This window comes from Babylonia areolata, chromosome 4 (assembly GCF_041734735.1).
Source record: "Babylonia areolata isolate BAREFJ2019XMU chromosome 4, ASM4173473v1, whole genome shotgun sequence".
Taxonomy (NCBI): domain Eukaryota; kingdom Metazoa; phylum Mollusca; class Gastropoda; order Neogastropoda; family Buccinidae; genus Babylonia; species Babylonia areolata.
The window spans coordinates 21,326,701-21,344,891 of NC_134879.1; the positions used below are offsets into that span (position 1 = coordinate 21,326,701).

Sequence of the window (18,191 nt, forward strand, 5' to 3'; positions counted from 1 at the left end):
TTTCTTTTCCTTTCCACTCAAAGTCTAGTGGAGGGGGCGGAGGGGTACGGAGGGGGAGGAAGGGGGCGGGAGAGGAGATATATATATATATATATCTGTGTGTGTGTGTGTGTGTGTGTGTGTGTGTGTGTGTGTGTGTATGTGCCAGTCAGATTGGATTTCTTCAACAGAATTTTGTCATGAGTTCTTTTTCAGTGCGCCAAGTGCGTGCTTCACACGGGACCTCGGTTTATCGCCTCATCCGAATGACTATTCGATATACGCTGTTTGATTTTCCAGTCAAACTTGAGAGAAAGGGCGAGAGCGGGATTCGAACCCAGGCCCTTCACGGACCCTGTGTATTGGCAAACGAGTGTCTAAACCTTCCTCCTTGTCAAAAATCAGCCATGGACCTGGAGACAATAAAGATACAGCAAGAACGTTAATCAATGCAAATGACATACTGTGTAATAATGAACTGAACATGTGCGTTTTGACCGTACGTGTGTGCGTGTGCGTGTGCTTGTGTGTGTGTGTGTGTGTGTGTGTGTGTGTGTGTGTGTGTGTGTGTGTGTGTGTGTGTGTGAAGCACTGCTCGTGGTAACACCAGGATCTTAATTCATAAAATGCAGCTGACGCGTTTTGCGATAACACACACACACACACACACACACACACACACACACACACACACACACACACACACACACACACACACACGTGAACAGATGTAACATCTGACCTTATTTTATGGATACGACAGTTTTTATGCGATCGGCCACAGCCGATACTACTTGAGCTGGTGTACAGAAGTCTGATAGAAAGTGTCATGGCTTTCAGTATTGTGGCCTGGTTTGGTAATCTGACTGTGAAGTTAAAGACAAAATTAGGACGAGTTGTAAACCTGGCCAGCAAAATCATAACCAAACCCCAGCAAAAACTGAACACCCTATACCAGTCCACACTGACAGTTTGTCTGAATGTCAGTTCTGGCTGGCCCATATTGTCTGAAATTATTACTGTGAATACTGGAGTTCCGCAGGGCTGTGTTTTATCCCCTTTGCTTTTCTCCCTCTACATTAACGGCATCAGGTGCTCAGAACTTTTTCTTAATCTTGTAAAATATGCTGACGACATGGCTTTAGTAGGTCTTTTAAAAGACGAGTTTTCAATTTCACAGTATTTTTTAGAAATTAGTGTCATAAACTCTTTCTTAAAGGATAACTTTCTCGAACTGAACGTGGAGAAAACAAAAGAACTTATTTTAGGCAGTGAAAGGGACACACACACACACAATCCAGTCATAATAGATCAGAAACAAGTGGAAATAGTGGACAGTTTTAAATATCTAGGGACTATAGTTGATCACAGTCTCACATTCAGTGAACATGTTGATGCCATTGCCAAGAAAGCTCACCAGCGACTCTTTTTACTGCGAAAATTAAGAAGTTTTAATGTTAGTCCACACATACTTGAGCTGGTGTACAGAAGTCTAATAGAAAGTGTCAGTATTGTGGCCTGGTTTGGCAATCTGACTGTGGCGTTAAAGACAAAATTAGGACGAGTTGTAAACCTGGCCAGCAAAATCATAACCAAACCCCAGCAACAACTGAACACCCTATACCAATCTACACTTAGCAGAAAAGCACTCCAAATTTTTAATGATTCCACTCATCCACTTAACTCTGTCTTTCAGAAACTCCCTTTTGGCAGACGATGTAAAATCCTTCTTGCAAAGAAGAATGTGTACAAAAAATCATTTGCCCCCTCTGCTGTTGCTGTGATAAATGATTCGCTCAAATAATGTTTTTATTCCATTGCCTGTGATTTGTTTATTGTTATGATGACAGTTGTCTTTCTTCCCTATATGTATGCATGCATGCGTGTAAAGAAAGAAGTGAGGGGAGGGGGTGAGGGGAGAAGTGTGTGGGTGCGTGTGTGTGTGTGTGTGTGTGTGTGTGTGTGTGTGTGTGTGTGTGTGTGTGTGTGTGTGTGTGTGCGCGCGCGTGCTCAGTGTTATTGTTTTGCCGCAGAGTGGCGTGAAAGGGGCTTTACATGCTTTTAGTCTTGGTGGCGGTGTTGACCCTTCAACTGTGATTTCATGTTCTTAAATGTTATAATTATCTTACTGATTTTTTTCCTTTTATATCATTGAAATGTTTCACTTTATCTTAAAATGTAATTTTTGTTTTCTTACCTAAATGTTTTCTTTTAACATGGTAGTTAATATATATGCTGTGATCAAGGAAGGGTGTGCCAGTTGCTCATTCGTTTTTTCGGTTTTATCTGTTGATGAGCATTTGTCTTTTTAAATGTTATTATTATCTTACTGAATATTCTCCTTTTTATAATGATTGAAACGTACACATACGCGCGCGCGCGTGCGCGCGCACACGCGCTTAACACGCAGGCACACACACACGCGCGCGCGCGTGCGCACACACAAAACGATGCATGGACACGCACGGACACACACGTAACATACACACAGTTGTTACTCTCTGAATCATAATGTAATAGTATCTTACCCACATGTTTTTTTCTTTTTACATAATAATTGATTTGTGCATGGTGATAAGTGAAGGGTGTGTCAGTTTTTTTTTTTTTTTTTTTTATGCTGACGGGCATTTTATTTTAAATGAGCCTAACGAAAATTTTCTGTTTTTGGTTGAAGCAGATAATAAAGTATTTTGAATCTGAATTGAATTGAATTGAAGTATTTCAACACATTTGTGAAACACGACATCATAAAACCCTGACTGATAGGTTCGAATCCATGATAAGCTGCCTTTGGGGGCGTTGGTGCATGAGGGGAGTGGGGCGCGGGGGGTCCCATCGAAAAAAAACACCAAAAACATCACCTCAAACAGCGCTTAAAGCCCTTTAATTCTTTCCCTTCACTGCCAGTGTGCACAGGTGTGCCTGTGACTGTTGTATTGTATTGTGTTATATTCCAGTGTAGTGTAGTGTAGTGTAGTGTGGTGTAGTGTAGTGTAGTGTAGTGTAGTGTAGTGTAGTGTGGTGTGGTGTAGTGTAGTACAGTACAGTGCATCGTATCGTATCGTATCGTATCGTATTGTATCACAATGTAGTGTAGTGCAGTGTGGTTGTGCATTGTACTGTAGTGTAGTATAGCTTAGTGTAGTGCAGTGTAGTGTATCGCAGTGTAATGTATCGCAATGTAGTGTAGTGTAGTGCAGTGCAGTGTAGTGTAGTATAGTGTAATGTAGTGTAGTGTAGTGTAGTATAATGTAGTGTTGTAGTGTAGCGCAGTGTAGTAGTGTAGTGTAGTAGTGTAGTGTTGTAGTGTAGTGTAGTGTAGTGTAGAGTAGTGTAGTTTACTGTGATGCATTGTACCGTATCGAATTGTGGTGTAATGCAGTGTAGTGTAATGTAGTGAAGTTCACCGTGTAATGCATCGTATCGTATCGAAGTGTAGTGGAGTGGAGTGTAGTGTAGTGTAGTGTAGTGGAGTGTAGTGTAGTGTAGTGTAGTGTAGTGTAGAGTAGTGTAGTTTACTGTGATGCATTGTATCGTATCGATGTGTGGTGTAGTGTAGAGTAGTGTAGTGTAGTGAAGTTTATTGTGATGCATCGTATCGTATCGAAGTGTAGTGTAGTGTAGTGTAGTGTAGTGTAGTGTCGTGTCGTGTAGTGAAATTTACTGTGATGCATTGTATCAGTTGTTTTCCTTAAAAAAAAAAAAAAAAAAAAAATATATATATATATATATATATATATATATATTTGGCAATTGATATGTCCACATCAGGAAAGCACGGTATCCAACTTGTTCCTGGCGCGAAAGAAATACTTTTGTTGTTATTCGCCGAGCGATGGCCTTCCGCCCAGATTGAAATTTTACGCTTGCATTGTTCAGCCATGGAGTTCATTGGTTTGTTGTGTCCAGAGGGCATCGCTAATACCTATGATCCGTGCGGCATGCACGTAATGTTTTGAAGCACCAGTGTGTGTGTGTGTGTGTGTGTGTGTGTGTGTGTGTATGTGTGTGTGCGTGTGTGTTCGCGCGCACGTGTGTATGTGTGTGTATAGGTGTGTGAGCGCGCGCATGTGAATGTGTGTGTATAGGTGCGTGAGCGCGCGCGTGTGTGTATGTGTGTGTGCGCGCGAGCCTGTGTGCATGCGTGCGTGCGTGCGTGTGTGTGTGTGTGTTTGTGTGTGTGTGTGTGTGTGTGCGCGCGAGCCTGTGTGCGTGCGTGCGTGCGTGTGTGTGTGTGTGTGTGTGTGTGTGTGTGTGTGTGTGTGTGTGTGTGTTTGGAGAAGAGGGGAGGGGCTTTTCACCCGTCCAATCAGGAAAGAGTGTTAGAAGTAAGTGCACATGAGGACTGAGGCTCCCTCATTGCGATGCAGCGATTATGAAGAGACGACAGCAGTACAGCCTTGAAATACAACAGAGGTACTGTGACCAGCTCGAAGAAGCAAACAACGGGTTAAACAAACGGATAAGGTATGTTTCTCTTCGTTTGGTTTACAATCATTCACTTTTTTTTTCTTTTTTTTTTTTTAAGTGATGCTCACAAAACCCCGGAAAGCTCTATTCTACAATGTGACTACAAATGCGTGTCTATTTGCACGAGAATGATTTTTGTGTACGTTGGGGGGGAAAAAAATAAGGAGAAAATACTGGGTGTTTGCCAACATTCCCTCCTTACCCCGCCCCCCACCCCCCCACGCCTCCTCCCCCCCCACACCCAATCCATTAAACTTTGAGTTGTGGTCTGGAGGCTAGTCATTCGTGTGAAACGATCAACCGAGGTTCCGTGTGTAGCATGCACGTAAAAGAACCTACGGCAACAATAGGGTTGTTCGTGGCAAAGTCCTGTAGAAAAATCTATTTTGATAGGATACGAAATTAATACACTTGCAGGCAGAAAGAAGAAAAGAAAAGAAAAAAAGTGAGGTGGGGTGGGGTGGGGTGGCGGGCGCTCCTTGAGGGAAGCATCCCGAATTCCACACAGAAAAAAAAAAAGTAAACCGCAACAGAATGCGGCGCAACGCAACGTAACACATCACATTACATCACAGCACAGCACACTACACTACACTACACTACAACACACTACACTGCACTACACTACACTACACTACACTGCAATATAATGCAATGCAATTTAATTATCTCCACTACACTTCACAACACTACGCTGCACTACACTACAATGCAATACAATGCAACGCACAGAACTATGACACGACACGACACGACACGACACGACAAGACAAGACAAGACAAGACAAGACTAGGCACGCGGCACGGCACGGCACGGCACGGCACGGCACGACACGACACGACACGACACGACACAAGACAAGACAAGACAAGACAAGACAAGACAAGACACGGCACGGCACGGCACGGCACGGCACGGCACGGCACGGCACGGCACGAGGCGACAAGATACAAGGCGACACGACATGACACGACACGACACGACACGAGGTGACACGACACGACACGACACGACACGACACGAGGCGACAAGATACGAAGCGACAAGATACGAGGCGACACGACACGACATGACACGAGGCGACACGACACGACACGACACGAAGCGACAAGATACGAGGCGAGGCGATAAAGATACTGACATCCTGTACGGCTGCAGAAGTGACCACTCTTTAGTTAGAATAGACTTAGCATTTAACACAGAACCCACAAGAAAATCTTCCTGGAAGTTAATTCACATTTACTTAGAGACAATGAATATATCAATTTAGTGAAAGAAACAATCGTAAAAGTTCAGGAACAATATGCACTATTGCCTGAAGGAGGCCTACTACTACTACTTTCCTTTATGACCAAAAGAAAATATGTAATGGAACTTATCACCAAGATCATTCAAATGACATTCAGTACGCAATCTTCTCAGGAACTGCCAGGAACTGTTCGCTGGCGGCAAAGCGGAGTGATGGCCCAGAGGTAACGCGTCCGCCAAGGAAGCGAGAGAATCTGAGCGCGCTGGTTCGAATCACGGTTCAGCCGCCGATATTTTCTCCCCCTCCACTAGACCCTGAGTGGTGGTCTGGACGTTAGTCATTCGGATGAGACGATAAACCGAGGTCCCGTGTGCAGCATGCACTTAGCGAACGTAAAAGAACCCATAGCAACAAAAGTGTTGTTCCTGGCAAAATTCTGTAGAAAATTCCACTTTCACAGGAAAAACAAATAATAAAACTGCACGCAGGAAACACACACACACACACACACACACACACACACACACACACACACACACACACACACACACAAAGGGTGGCGCTGTAGTGTAGCGACGCGCTCTCCCTGGGGAGAGCAGCCCGAATTCCACACAGAGAAATCTGTTGTGACAAAAAGAGAAATACACTACAATACAATACAATACAAGCTGGAACTGGTCTGTCTACAGTACTATACAAGACAGTGAGGTGAATAATTCTGCGTCATCCGCTCTTGCCTGGAGGGCTCACTGGAGATCTTTGGTCTTGCAGCATGCGAGTCACACAGCCTGGGTCTCCGGAAGAAGCAAAAGGATAACGCCAAGTTTCGTTGACGCTTTGTAAAATTGCGACGTAGTCGTATTTTTCACGCACTGGAAGAATAGGAGAATGTGTGCGTGGAAATGTGTTATTTGAGATACTATGGAGGGACCAGTCCAACATACTTTCTGCTGATTGTTCTCTGTTTTCAGATGACGTTTAAACAACACTGGCTTCGGTTCAGACGTAACATTCGCAGGTGTCAGTACGTATTATGATCTCTGTCTTCCTTTCTGTCTCTCTCTGTCTCTGTCTGTCTGTCTGTCTCTTTCTCTCTTTCTTTGTCTGTCTCTGTCTGTCTATCTATCTGTCTTTCTTCTCTCTTTCTTGATTATCTTGTTATCTCAGAAAGTCTGTATTCTAGTAAGTGTGATGTAAAAGTGATTGATCGCACAGAATCTTGGCATTCACCAGTTGAATTGCTCTGGCGTGATACAGAAAAGAAAGAAAATAATCCAGTTGAATCAGAACATTTCGAAGTGTGGTCAAATGATTCGCTACATGTTTATCGGGAAGAGCTCCAGTCGATAGCCAGCTGTGGTTATGAACTCTGATGTAAATGAATCTGTCGATATTCTGGTAAACACATTATACGGAGCAGCTGTGTGTATGACAAAAGCTGTAAGCAGCAAGAAAAGACAATCCAATAACTGGTTTGCCTATGAATGAGATAAGAAAAGAAGATTAGTTAATAAAAGAAAACTGAGGAAGTGCAGAAGAACAAATAAACAAGAAGGCGAATAGACTTACGTTAGAGAGAGAAAGGAGTACAGATGTTTGCTAAAGAAAAGGAAAAACGAATACAACGAAAAAGGACAGTTTAAACTAAATCAAATTTTTAACAATCCAGGTGATTTTTGGCAAACAATAAGAACAGTCACACGTAAATCGATAATCTATAATCAGTGGTATCAGCACTTCTCAAAGGTGTTCAGTATCTTGGATGACAGCCACGAAGATGGTATTCCTGTTGACAGTGACCAAGGAAACGAACAGCCAGAGCCTTTATTTGATAATGATAATATCTAAGGCTGATGTTATCAACAGTATCAGGAACTTGAAAATGGGTAAAAGCGCTGGTTGTGCTAAAGTCGTCGGTGAGATGTTAAAATTTGTGACCGATGATGTTGTTGACTACCTTGTTCAACTTTTTAACAGGTTATTCAAAAATAGACTATTCCCAAAGGAGTGGTCAAAATCAATAATCGTGCCAATCCACAAGAAAGGGGATCCAAATATACCATATAACCGACGACTGTCGTGGAGTAGCTCTGACCGGTGTTATAAGCAAAGCATACACATATATTTTAAACAAAATATTAACAGCTTGGGCTGAAGAGAAGAAAGGATAGTAGAAGAGCAAGCAGGTTTCAAAGCGGGTTACAGTACAGTAGATCATATATTTACACCCTATGGACTTGCACAGAAATATTTACAAAGGAATAGTAAACTCACATTGCTTTTGTAGACTTCAAAAAAGGCCTTTGATTCAGTTGACAGAAATAGATTATGGGATGTTTCGAGGAAATCGTGTATAAAGGGACATTTATATGAGGCTTTTGAAGGAATTTATACATCTCTGCTTGCGTGTGTGTGCGACAAATGTTTGTACTCTGATCAGTTTGATTGTCCACGAGGAGTTAAACATGGTTGTTTACTTAGTCCTATGTTATTCTCTGTTCTTATAAAGGAATTGGCAGTGGAATTATCAAAAGTGGGCAAACATGACATTCAAATTATTCCTAATGCTGTTGAAATTTTCTTATAACTTTTTGCATATGATGTGATGCTAATGTCAAGCACCCCTGCGGGTCTGCAGAATCAATTAAATGATTTAAAACATGAAACTGACCATTAAAATCTCACAGTTAATTTAGATAAAACGAACATTACTGTGTTTCGTATGGGTGGATATTTGTCGATGAGTGAAAATGGCTGTATGGTGATAACGAAGTTCAGGTAACAAATGCTTATAATTATCTGGGGATGGTATTCACAAATTTTGCCTCACTACTTCTCTCGACGAACCATGCAGAGAAAGTTAAAGAGGGGTAAAGGAAACCCTGAATGTCATGAAACGACTGGGTTCTATTGATCGTGCGTATTTCTGTAAACTATTTGACAGTCAAATAGAACCCATACTTACGTATGTTTCTGGAGTTTGGGGGTTAGAACCTGGACCTATTAACCAAATCGAAAAGGTGCATACATTTTCAAACGATTTCTGAACATGGTAATGCACTCCTCAAATAAACTGTTGTATGGGCAGAGAGGGATATATCCCCTGTTTATGAAAATTGCAGTGAAATGTATGAAATACTGGCTCAGATTAACAAGAATGCCTATAATTAGAATCAGCAGATGAAATGCTTCATTTACAAAACGAACTAGGAAAAGTTAACTGGGTGTCGAAAATACAGTAGTTGTTTTTTATATTGTTAACGGTTTTGGTATTGCATGGTTAATCCAAGTTGTTGAAAGGAAGAGGTTCATTTTGAGATACTTTTTCACACTGAACCATAGAATCCTCACGACAGACTGAAAATGGCTAATGAACTCCTTCCATACCACTAGTCATAAGATTGGAGGAAAGAACTCTGACCTGATGATTTTAGTTTTCTTCTTTTTCGACGAATTGTCAGCATTCTAGAACCAGCAGCCGAGCTTATACAAAGTCGAGGAATATCAATCGAAAGCAATTCACAAAGAGACATGTGGATGCTGTCTGCTTTCTGATAATTATTAGCACTTTTTTCATTATCTTATTTTATTTTTTTATTTTTATTTTTTACATGGCAGTCAGTTTGTAATCTATCCCTCATATTGGCTGTGTGGTCCCCTTTCCCTTAAGTTCTGCCAGCGTTGTGGGCGAGAGCTGGGTCCTTTAAAACTCTCTCATACGAACGGCGAAAGAGACTACGTTAACAGCGTTTCACCCCAATTACCATCATCAAAATATTGCAAGCGGAAGGCTCATATACTGAAGAGGTGAATGTTGACAAAGAATACCACAATTCTGACGACGGAAGCTAAAGGTTGGGTTATTCAGACACCCACTGGACATCCGAGGGGTCTGTGTAGAGGAGAAGAGAGGACTGGCCGTACTGAGTGAGTTAAAAATCGTTGATAATATATATATATATATATATATATATATATATATATATATATATATTGGTGTAAGCACTCTGCAAACGTTAAAGAAAGGAAAAAGTCATGTCTATTGGTAGGTAAATACATTGATATATATATATATATAGTTTTTGCGCCGATTTTGTGTGTTTAAATCAAAGTGTCGAAATGTTTAAGGACAATCTCGGAGCTGCCTCTCTGTGGGGAAGAGTATGGGCTTGTTTCAATGTACCTTATTTACCTATGTTCTTTGTGGGGAAGAGTATGGGCTTGTTTCAATGCACCTTATTTACCTATGTTCTTTGTGGGGAAGAGTATGGGCTTGTTTCAATGCACCTTATTTACCTATGTTCTTTGTGGGGAAGAGTATGGGCTTGTTTCAATGTACCTTATTTACCTATGTTCTTTGTGGGGAAGAGTATGGGCTTGTTTCAATGCACCTTATTTACCTATGTTCTTTGTGGGGAAGAGTATGGGCTTGTTTCAATGTACCTTATTTACCTATGTTCTTTGTGGGGAAGAGTATGGGCTTGTTTCAATGTACCTTATTTACCTATGTTCTTTGTGGGGAAGAGTATGGGCTTGTTTCAATGTACCTTATTTACCTATGTTCTTTGTGGGGAAGAGTATGGGCTTGTTTCAATGTACCTTTTATTTACCTAGGTTCTACTTCTAGCTGAATCGGTAGCATAAACAGCAATGACTTGAAGTTGTGTACCTTGTGTAAGAAGAGAGTTACCACTCTTTATAATTCTATTAATTACAAAAAGTCATTTTGCGTTGTATATCAATATAGAGTTCAGTGGAGGGACGTTAAAAAAAAGGAAAAAAAAGAAGAAAGAATAAAAAGCAAAGCGAAAAAGAAAGAAAAAAATATGGGGGAAGGGGAGTGAGGGGGGGAGGGGGGGGAGGGGCAAGAAGATGGAGAACCCTTTAAAAAAAAAAAAGTGAAGTAAACAATGGGAGATTAGAAGAGCATCCCTCGCCACTCCCCCCCCCCCCCCCCCCAAAAAAAAAAACCCTCCCCGCCTCTCCGAAAAAAAAAAGAAGAAAATCAAAGATCCTGTCAGAAGTTGGGCATCCAATATAGTTAGTTAATCAAGAAAAAAATTACGTGTGCAAGTTTATCTGAATGTGCTGAAAACATTACCCCTGCAGCAGAGCTCTGTTCGTCTCTTGACGTTTTCAGTTTGTTCAGTTATCCATCCATCCATCCATTCTATTTTTTAATTGTTCGTTGCTTCTCTCTCTCTCTCTCTCTCTGTGTGTGTGTGTGTGTGTGTGTGTGTGTGCAGATTTCTCCTGTATATGGTCTTTTCCCTCCTACTGGTGGCCATACATGTGTCCATGTCGTACGTCAATCAGCGCCAGCCACAGTATCAGGGAGAGGAACTGGGCCAAAGGGGCGTGCCCGGGCCTTTCCGTGGCCCTCTCTCTCCGCTGGGCACTGCTTCAGACACGTCTAGTCCCTGTTCCGGCACATCGTCGCCTTCCAACATCGTCTTTCTGAAAGTGCGTATGTGTGTGTGTGTGTGTGTGTGTGTGTGTGTGTGTGTGTGTATGTGTGTGTTAGTGTGTTAGTGTGTGTGTGTGTGTGTGTGTGTTAGTGCGTGCGTGCGCGTATGTGTGTGTGTGTGTGTGTGTGTGTGTGTGAGTGTGTGTATGTGCGTGTGTTTTTTAGTGCGTGTGTGGGTGTATGTGTGTGTGTTAGTGCGTGCGTGCGTGCGTGCGTGTGTGCGTGTGTGTGTGTGTGTGTGTGTGTGTGTGTGTGTGTGTGTGCTAGTGCGTGTGTGTGTTAGTGCGTGTGTGTGTATGTGTGTGTGTTAGTGCGTGCGTGCGTGTGTGTGTGTGTGTATGTGTGTGTGTGTGCTAGTGCGTGTGTGTGTGTGTGTGTGTGTGTGTGTGCTAGTGCGTGTGTGTGTGTGTGTAGTGTTAGTGTTAGTGTGTGTGTGTGTGTGTGTGTGTGTGTGTGTGTGTGTGTGTGTGTGTGTGTTAATGCGTGTATGTGTGTCGTCGTCAATATTACGTCTTTCCACTTCAAGTGAAAAATAAAGAAGAAAATGTGGGGAGAAAGGCGTTTGGTCAAGGGAGTGGGATGGGTGGGAGTGTGTGTGTGTGTGTGTGTGTGTGTGTGTGTGTGTGTGACGTGTGTATACATACGTGCGTGCATGCCTGCACGCGCGCTTTTAGGATTTCTTTCAACTCAACTCACTTTTTTAACTGAAAAAAAAGCGGCGCTTTTCTGCCCGAAGCTAACAAAAACACTGCGCTCTTTCGCGGTGCTTGTCTTTGTGGCCGTGTTTATATAAGTCATTATTATTATACATGTGGTTATAAGTGGCCAATCGCTTCTGGCATGGATGCAGTGAACAACGCTGAATGTTTTCTTCGTTGCTGATGCATAGCTGTTGTTGTTGTTGTTGTTGTCGTCGTCGTTGTTGTTGTTGTTGCTTCTCCAAATTTATCAGACTAACAGTTCAGTTGATGCTCATTGTAACTTATTCTGGGCACAACAATAACAATACCAGTACTGCATCTACTACTACTACTACTACTACTGCTACTACTACTACTACTACTAGACATTCATATAGTGCGTTTTGTTTGTTTGTTTTTGTTGTTTGTTTTTTTTCTCTCCAGAAAATACTGCTCAAAGCGTTTTACAATTTGTTTCCCCATCCTCCATAACCCCCCTTCCCCCACAGAGAAACACATGATAAAACACACTCACTCAACTGAATTTTATTTTAGAAACCACCAACCCACTCATGACGCCCTCTAGAAAACTCACTTCTAAAGCAGTCACGCGCACAGACAATCACAAGCACACCAACACACACACACACACACACACACACACACACACACACACACACACACACACACACATTGACAAGCAGCTTCCCCACAATAAAGCATGCATTTAGAACCAGACAACAATACCAAATGCTCTCTGTGAGTTCCATGGAGGAGTTAGATTTAAATATTTCGCTTTCACTACAGGAATGTTACACCTTGGTAGAAAAAGTCCAATGGTCAAAATTTCGGTTTGAAGGAAAACACACCGGTAACTCGGAGTTACATAAGAATATACAGAAAATGTATGGTTTCATGGGAAAACATTACCATAATGATTTTCATGAGAGGCAAATCATTTCTCTAATCTGCAGATGGAAAATGAATCGTTTTCAGACAAAATATGTCAGTAATGTTTCTTGGATCTGTGGTGCTCACATAACAGCCGATCATATACCAACTTGCGATATGTTAAGTCTCACATCCCTGAATTGAAATCATCTTCAGTGTTGACGATCTTCAGCAGTCCATTGCTAATGTATGACTTTTTCAACTCCTTGTTAAACAGTCCAGTTCGTTCACTGTTATGGTGTGTTAGTTTTTCATTAAAAATATGTTATATCGTTATGCTTTAAAAAAACACACAAAAAACAACAACAACAACACTTAAATCAATCATTTTCTATATGTAACATACACACACACACTTTCACTTACTCGCATGCGTACACAGTAATTTCCCCGCCCCCTCCACCCACTCGATTTTTTTTCCTACCCTCGCCTAATATCACTTATAGTGAAAAGACGTTAAACTAAAGAACGAATCTCTGTGTTTTGTGTTCGTGACATTACTTCCTTGATCAATATTCTAGGCCCTGTTTCGGCTTGGTGTTGTGCCCTAGGAAAAAAAGGCACTTTACTCCGATTTTTCTCCCTCCACCCGGGTGTGAATTGGTACACCAGAATATGGGGTGGGTGAAGGTTAAAACGGCGGAAGGAGAGGACTGGGCTCCGCCTTCCTATGCCGAGCTCTGGGCTCAGTGGGTGTGAAATCACTGCCCCGATGGCTGTAGAAGGTCATGGGACCTTTCACCTTTTCTTAACCCTGAGATGGCACATGAAACATTTTCATATAACCTCTTTCGTGGTTTCCTGGAATAATGATGCCATGTCGTGAAACACGTCGCGTCACGTCTTGCCTGCCCTTGTCTTGCCTTGCCTTGTCTTGCCCTCCCTTGTCTTTCCTAGCCTTGCCTTGCCCAACTTTGTCAAGTCTTGCCTAGCCTTGCCTTGCCTTGTCTTGTCTAGCCTTGCCTTGCCTTGCCTTGTCTTGTCTAGCCCTGCCTTGCCTTGCTTTGTTTTGCTTTGCCTTGCCCAGCCATGCCATCTCTTGCCCTACCTTTCCTGACCTTGCCTTGCCCTGCCTTACCTTGCCTTACCCTGCCTTGCCTTGCCCTACCTTGCCTTACCCTACCTTGCTTTTCCCTGCCCTACCTTGCCTTGCCTTACCTTGCCCTACCTTGCCTTGCCCTACATTGCCTTGCCGTGTCCTACCCTACTTTGCCTTGCCCTACCTTGCCTTACCCTACCTTGCCTTACCCTACCTTGCTTTTCCCTGCCCTGCCCTACCTTACCTTACCTTGCCCTACCTTGCCCTACTTCGCCTTGCCCTACCTTGCCTTGTCCTACATTGCCTTGCCTTGTCCTACCTGCCTAACCCTACCTTGCTTTACCCTTCCTTGCCTTGCCTTGCCTTAATCTGTCCTACCTTGCCCTGCTCTGCCCTGCCCTACCTTACCTTACCTTGCCCTACCTTGCCTTACCTTGCCCTACCTTGCCTTGTCGCTGTGGTGTGGTTGTCAGGTGCACAAGTGTGGGAGCACCACCGTGGCCAACGTGCTGGCGCGCTACGCCCTGTCACGTGACCTCAACGTGGCCCTGCCCGACAAGGCGGAGGGCGCGCCCCGCTTCAACTACTTTCCCGACGCCCGCTTTGAGGAGCGCGGCATTCTGCCGCTGGCGGCGGGCGCGGGCAGTACAACGTCCTCTTCAACCACATGATCTACAACCGCACGGCACTCAGCCGCGTCATGCCCAGGGACACCTTCTACTGCGCCATCGTGCGCCGCCCGCTGTCCCGGTTCCTCTCCTCGGCCAGGTACTACCGTCACCTGCTGCCCGAGCAGGTCCGCCGCTTCCTTTTTCCGCAGCAGGCAGAGGGGACAGGGAATGCCACGGGGGGCTCGGGGAACGCATCAACCATCCCGAGGAACGCGTCAACCACATCGGGGAACGCGTCAACCATCCCGAGGAACGCGGCAACCACATCGGGGAATGCGTCAGATATCTCAAATCAAACCGTGCAAGGAGTGGCTCACACGCTGATTCTTCCTCGCCCCCCTCCTCCACCTCTTTCTCTGGCGGAGGTTGTCAAGGGAAAGATCAAGGAGAGAATGGAACACGTGGTCGAGATCTACAACACGGCGGCCTGGGACTCCGGACTGCCCGTGCAGCAGCACATGAACCAGACGGCGGTCAAGGAGCACATCGACAAGCTGGACCGAGAGCTGGACCTGGTGATGGTCATGGAACGTTTCCACGACTCAGTCGTCCTCCTCAAGCGACGAACCTGTCTGCAGATGAAGGACATACTTCATTTCCAGCTCAACTCCGGAGGAAACCGCCTCCGCCTCCACCTCACCGAATCGGACAAAGATTTTCTTGGAAACTGGCAGATGGCTGACAATATGATCTACGAACATTTCTACCGGAAGTTTGAGGCGGAAGTGGAGAGAGAAGGCGACTCATTTCGGCAAGAGGTGCGATACTTCAGGACGGTTCTTGACCGAGTGGAGAAGTATTGCAGCAACCTGACTCTAAGACGGAACGATGTGTTGGTGGTGAATGCCTCTCCTTGGCACCAACACTTCACGGTGGACGATCAGGACTGCGCTCTGATGGAGATGAGTGAGCTGCGTTTTCAGAGACTGTTGATCAAGAGGGCCCGGGAACAACTTCGTGAGGGCCGCACCATTGCACAGAAACAGGGGTAGCTTTTTTCACATGCACAGACGCACGCACAGACACACACACACACACACACACACACACACACCTGTGTTTCCTTGCACACAATCACGCGCAGAGACATCTCTATCTCTCTCTCTCTCTCTCTCTCTGTCTCTTTCTCTCTCTCTCTCTATATATATATCCTTCTGTTCGTGCGCACACACACACACACGCGCGCGCGCGCGCGCGCGCGCGAAAAAACAACAATCCCGAAAAACAAAAAAAAGTCTATATATATGAAAAAAACAACAAGCAAACAATCCCTTTGATTTTTCGAAATGACTGTCTTTTGTGTCTATGTATCCCCTGTCTTTCTATCTGTCGATTTCCCGTCCATCATCTGTGAGTGCCTTTCTTTCCTTCTCACTCAATTTGTTACCTCCTCTCTCAGGCTCTCCACTGTTTGCGGTTGTCAGGCTCCTCCTCCTGCTTCCGTCGTCCTTCTCCTCCTCCTTCTCCTGCTTCCGTCCTCCCCCTCCTTCTCCTGCTTCCGTCCTCCTCCTCCTTCTCCTGCTTCCGTCCTCCTCCTCCTTCTCCTGCTTCCGTCCTCCCCCTCCTTCTCCTGCTTCCGTCCTCCTCCTCCTTCTCCTGCTTCCGTCCTCCTCCTGCTTCTCCTCCTTCCGTCCTCCTTCTCCTCCTTCTTCCGTCCTCATTCTCCTCCTTCTCCTCCTTCCGTCCTCCTCCTCCCCCTCCCGTCCTCCTTCTCCTCCTCCTTCCGTACTCCTTCTCCTCCTCCTTCTCCTCCTTCCGTCCTCATTCTCCTCCTTCTCCTCCTTTCGTCCTCGTTCTCCTCCTTCTCCTCCTTCCGTCCTCCTTCTCCTCCTTTCGTCCTCATTCTCCTCCTTCTCCTCCTTCCGTCCTCATTCTCCTCCTTCTCCTCCTTTCGTCCTCATTCTCCTCCTTCTCCTCCTTTCGTGCTCGTTCTCCTCCTTCTCCTCCTTCCGTCCTCCTTCTCCTCCTTCCGTCCTCCTTCTCCTTCTCCTCCTTCCATCCTCCTTCTCCTCCTTCCGTCATCCTCCTCCTTCTCCTCCTTCCGTCCTCATTCTCCTCCTTCTCCTCCTTCCGTCTTCCTTCTCCTCCTCCTTTCCCCCCTTCCACCCTCATTCTCCTCCTTCCACCCTCCTTCTCCTCCCTCCGTACTCCTTCTCCTCCTCCTTCTCCTCCTCTTTCTCCTCCTCCTTCTCTTGCTTCCGTCCTCCTTCTCCTCTTTCTCCTCCTCCTTCTCCTCCTTCCACCCTCCTTCTCCTCCCTCCGTCCTCCTTCTCCTCCTCCTTCTCCTCCTTTCGTCCTCATTCTCCTCCTTCTCCTTTCGTGCTCGTTCTCCTCCTTCTCCTCCTTCCGTCCTCCTTCTCCTCCTTCCGACCTCCTTCTCCTTCTCCTCCTTCCGTCCTCCTTCTCCTCCTTCCGTCCTCCTCCTCCTTCTCCTCCTTCCGTCCTCATTCTCCTCCTTCTCCTCCCTCCGTCCTCCTTCTCCTCCTCCTTCTCCTCCTCTTTCTCCTCCTCCTTCTCTTGCTTCCGTCCTCCTTCTCCTCTTTCTCCTCCTCCTTCTCCTCCTTCCACCCTCCTTCTCCTCCCTCCGTCCTCCTTCTCCTCCTCCTTCTCTTGCTTCCGTCCTCCTCCTCCTCTTTCTCCTCCTCCTTCTCCTTCCGTCCTCCTCCTCCTTCTCTTGCTTCCGTCCTCATTCTCCTCCTTCTCCTCCTTCCGTCTTCCTTCTCCTCCTCCTTTTCCCCCTTCCACCCTCATTCTCCTCCTTCCACCCTCCTTCTCCTCCCTCCGTCCTTCTCCTCCTCCTTCTCCTCCTCTTTCTCCTCCTCCTTCTCTTGCTTCCGTCCTCCTTCTCCTCTTTCTCCTCCTCCTTCCCCTCCTTCCGTCCTCCTTCTCCTCCTCTTTCTCCTCCTCCTTCTCTTGCTTCCGTCCCCCTTCTCCTCTTTCTCCTCATTCTCCTCCTTCCGTCCACCTTCTCCTCCTCTTTCTCCTCCTCCTTCTCTTGCTTCCGTCCTCCTTCTCCTCCTTCCGTCCTCCTTCTCCTCCTCTTTCTCCTCCTCCTTCTCTTGCTTCCGTCCTCCTTCTCCTCTTTCTCCTCTTTCTCCTCCTTCCTTCCTCCTTCTCCTCCTCCTTCTCCTCCTTCCATCCTCCTCCCCCTTCTCCTCCTTCCCTCCACCTCCCCCCTTTACTTTTCCTCCTTCTCTCATTCATTTTTTCTCTCCTCATTCTCCTTCATTTCTCCCTCCTCCCCCCCCTCCTCCTCCTCTTCCTCCTCCTCCTTCCCTCATCTGGGTTCCTTCAAGTGCAGGGTGTGGGTCTTTGAGGCACAACAGAAGTCCTTGCTGTGATGACCTTTTTTTGAGGCCTTCACAGCCGGCGGTGCTCGCTATATATATAGACAAGACCAGCACGTGAGAAGAATCGAGCGAGTGCCTGGCCACTGCAAAGCGCGGTTGGCAGTGACGTTCACCGATTACAGTTCTTCAAAGGCGCCAGCAATCCGTCCTAACGAAGGGACTGGTTATGGCTGAAAAAAATAGTTATGTCCAGCGTCCTAAACCGACCTTTTTCCCTTAACGTGAAGAGAAAGCTAAGGGAGACGTAGGGGGAGTTGGAACGAAATGGTAGCCTTTATTGGATTGTTTTCTTGGAACCCGCTCTGTTACACAAGATCTGTATACACCCGCTCTG

The 18,191-nt window shown here is 45.4% G+C and overlaps 1 protein-coding gene across 1 annotated transcript; it reads left to right on the forward strand.

The window, feature by feature from the left end:
• The first annotated feature begins 14,503 nt into the window (after positions 1 to 14,503).
• On the forward strand, positions 14,504 to 15,499 carry LOC143281409 (uncharacterized). Its single transcript, XM_076586619.1, has one exon. The coding sequence runs from the start codon at positions 14,504 to 14,506 to the stop codon at positions 15,497 to 15,499; it is 996 nt and encodes a 331-aa protein (XP_076442734.1).
• The last annotated feature ends 2,692 nt before the right edge of the window (positions 15,500 to 18,191 follow it).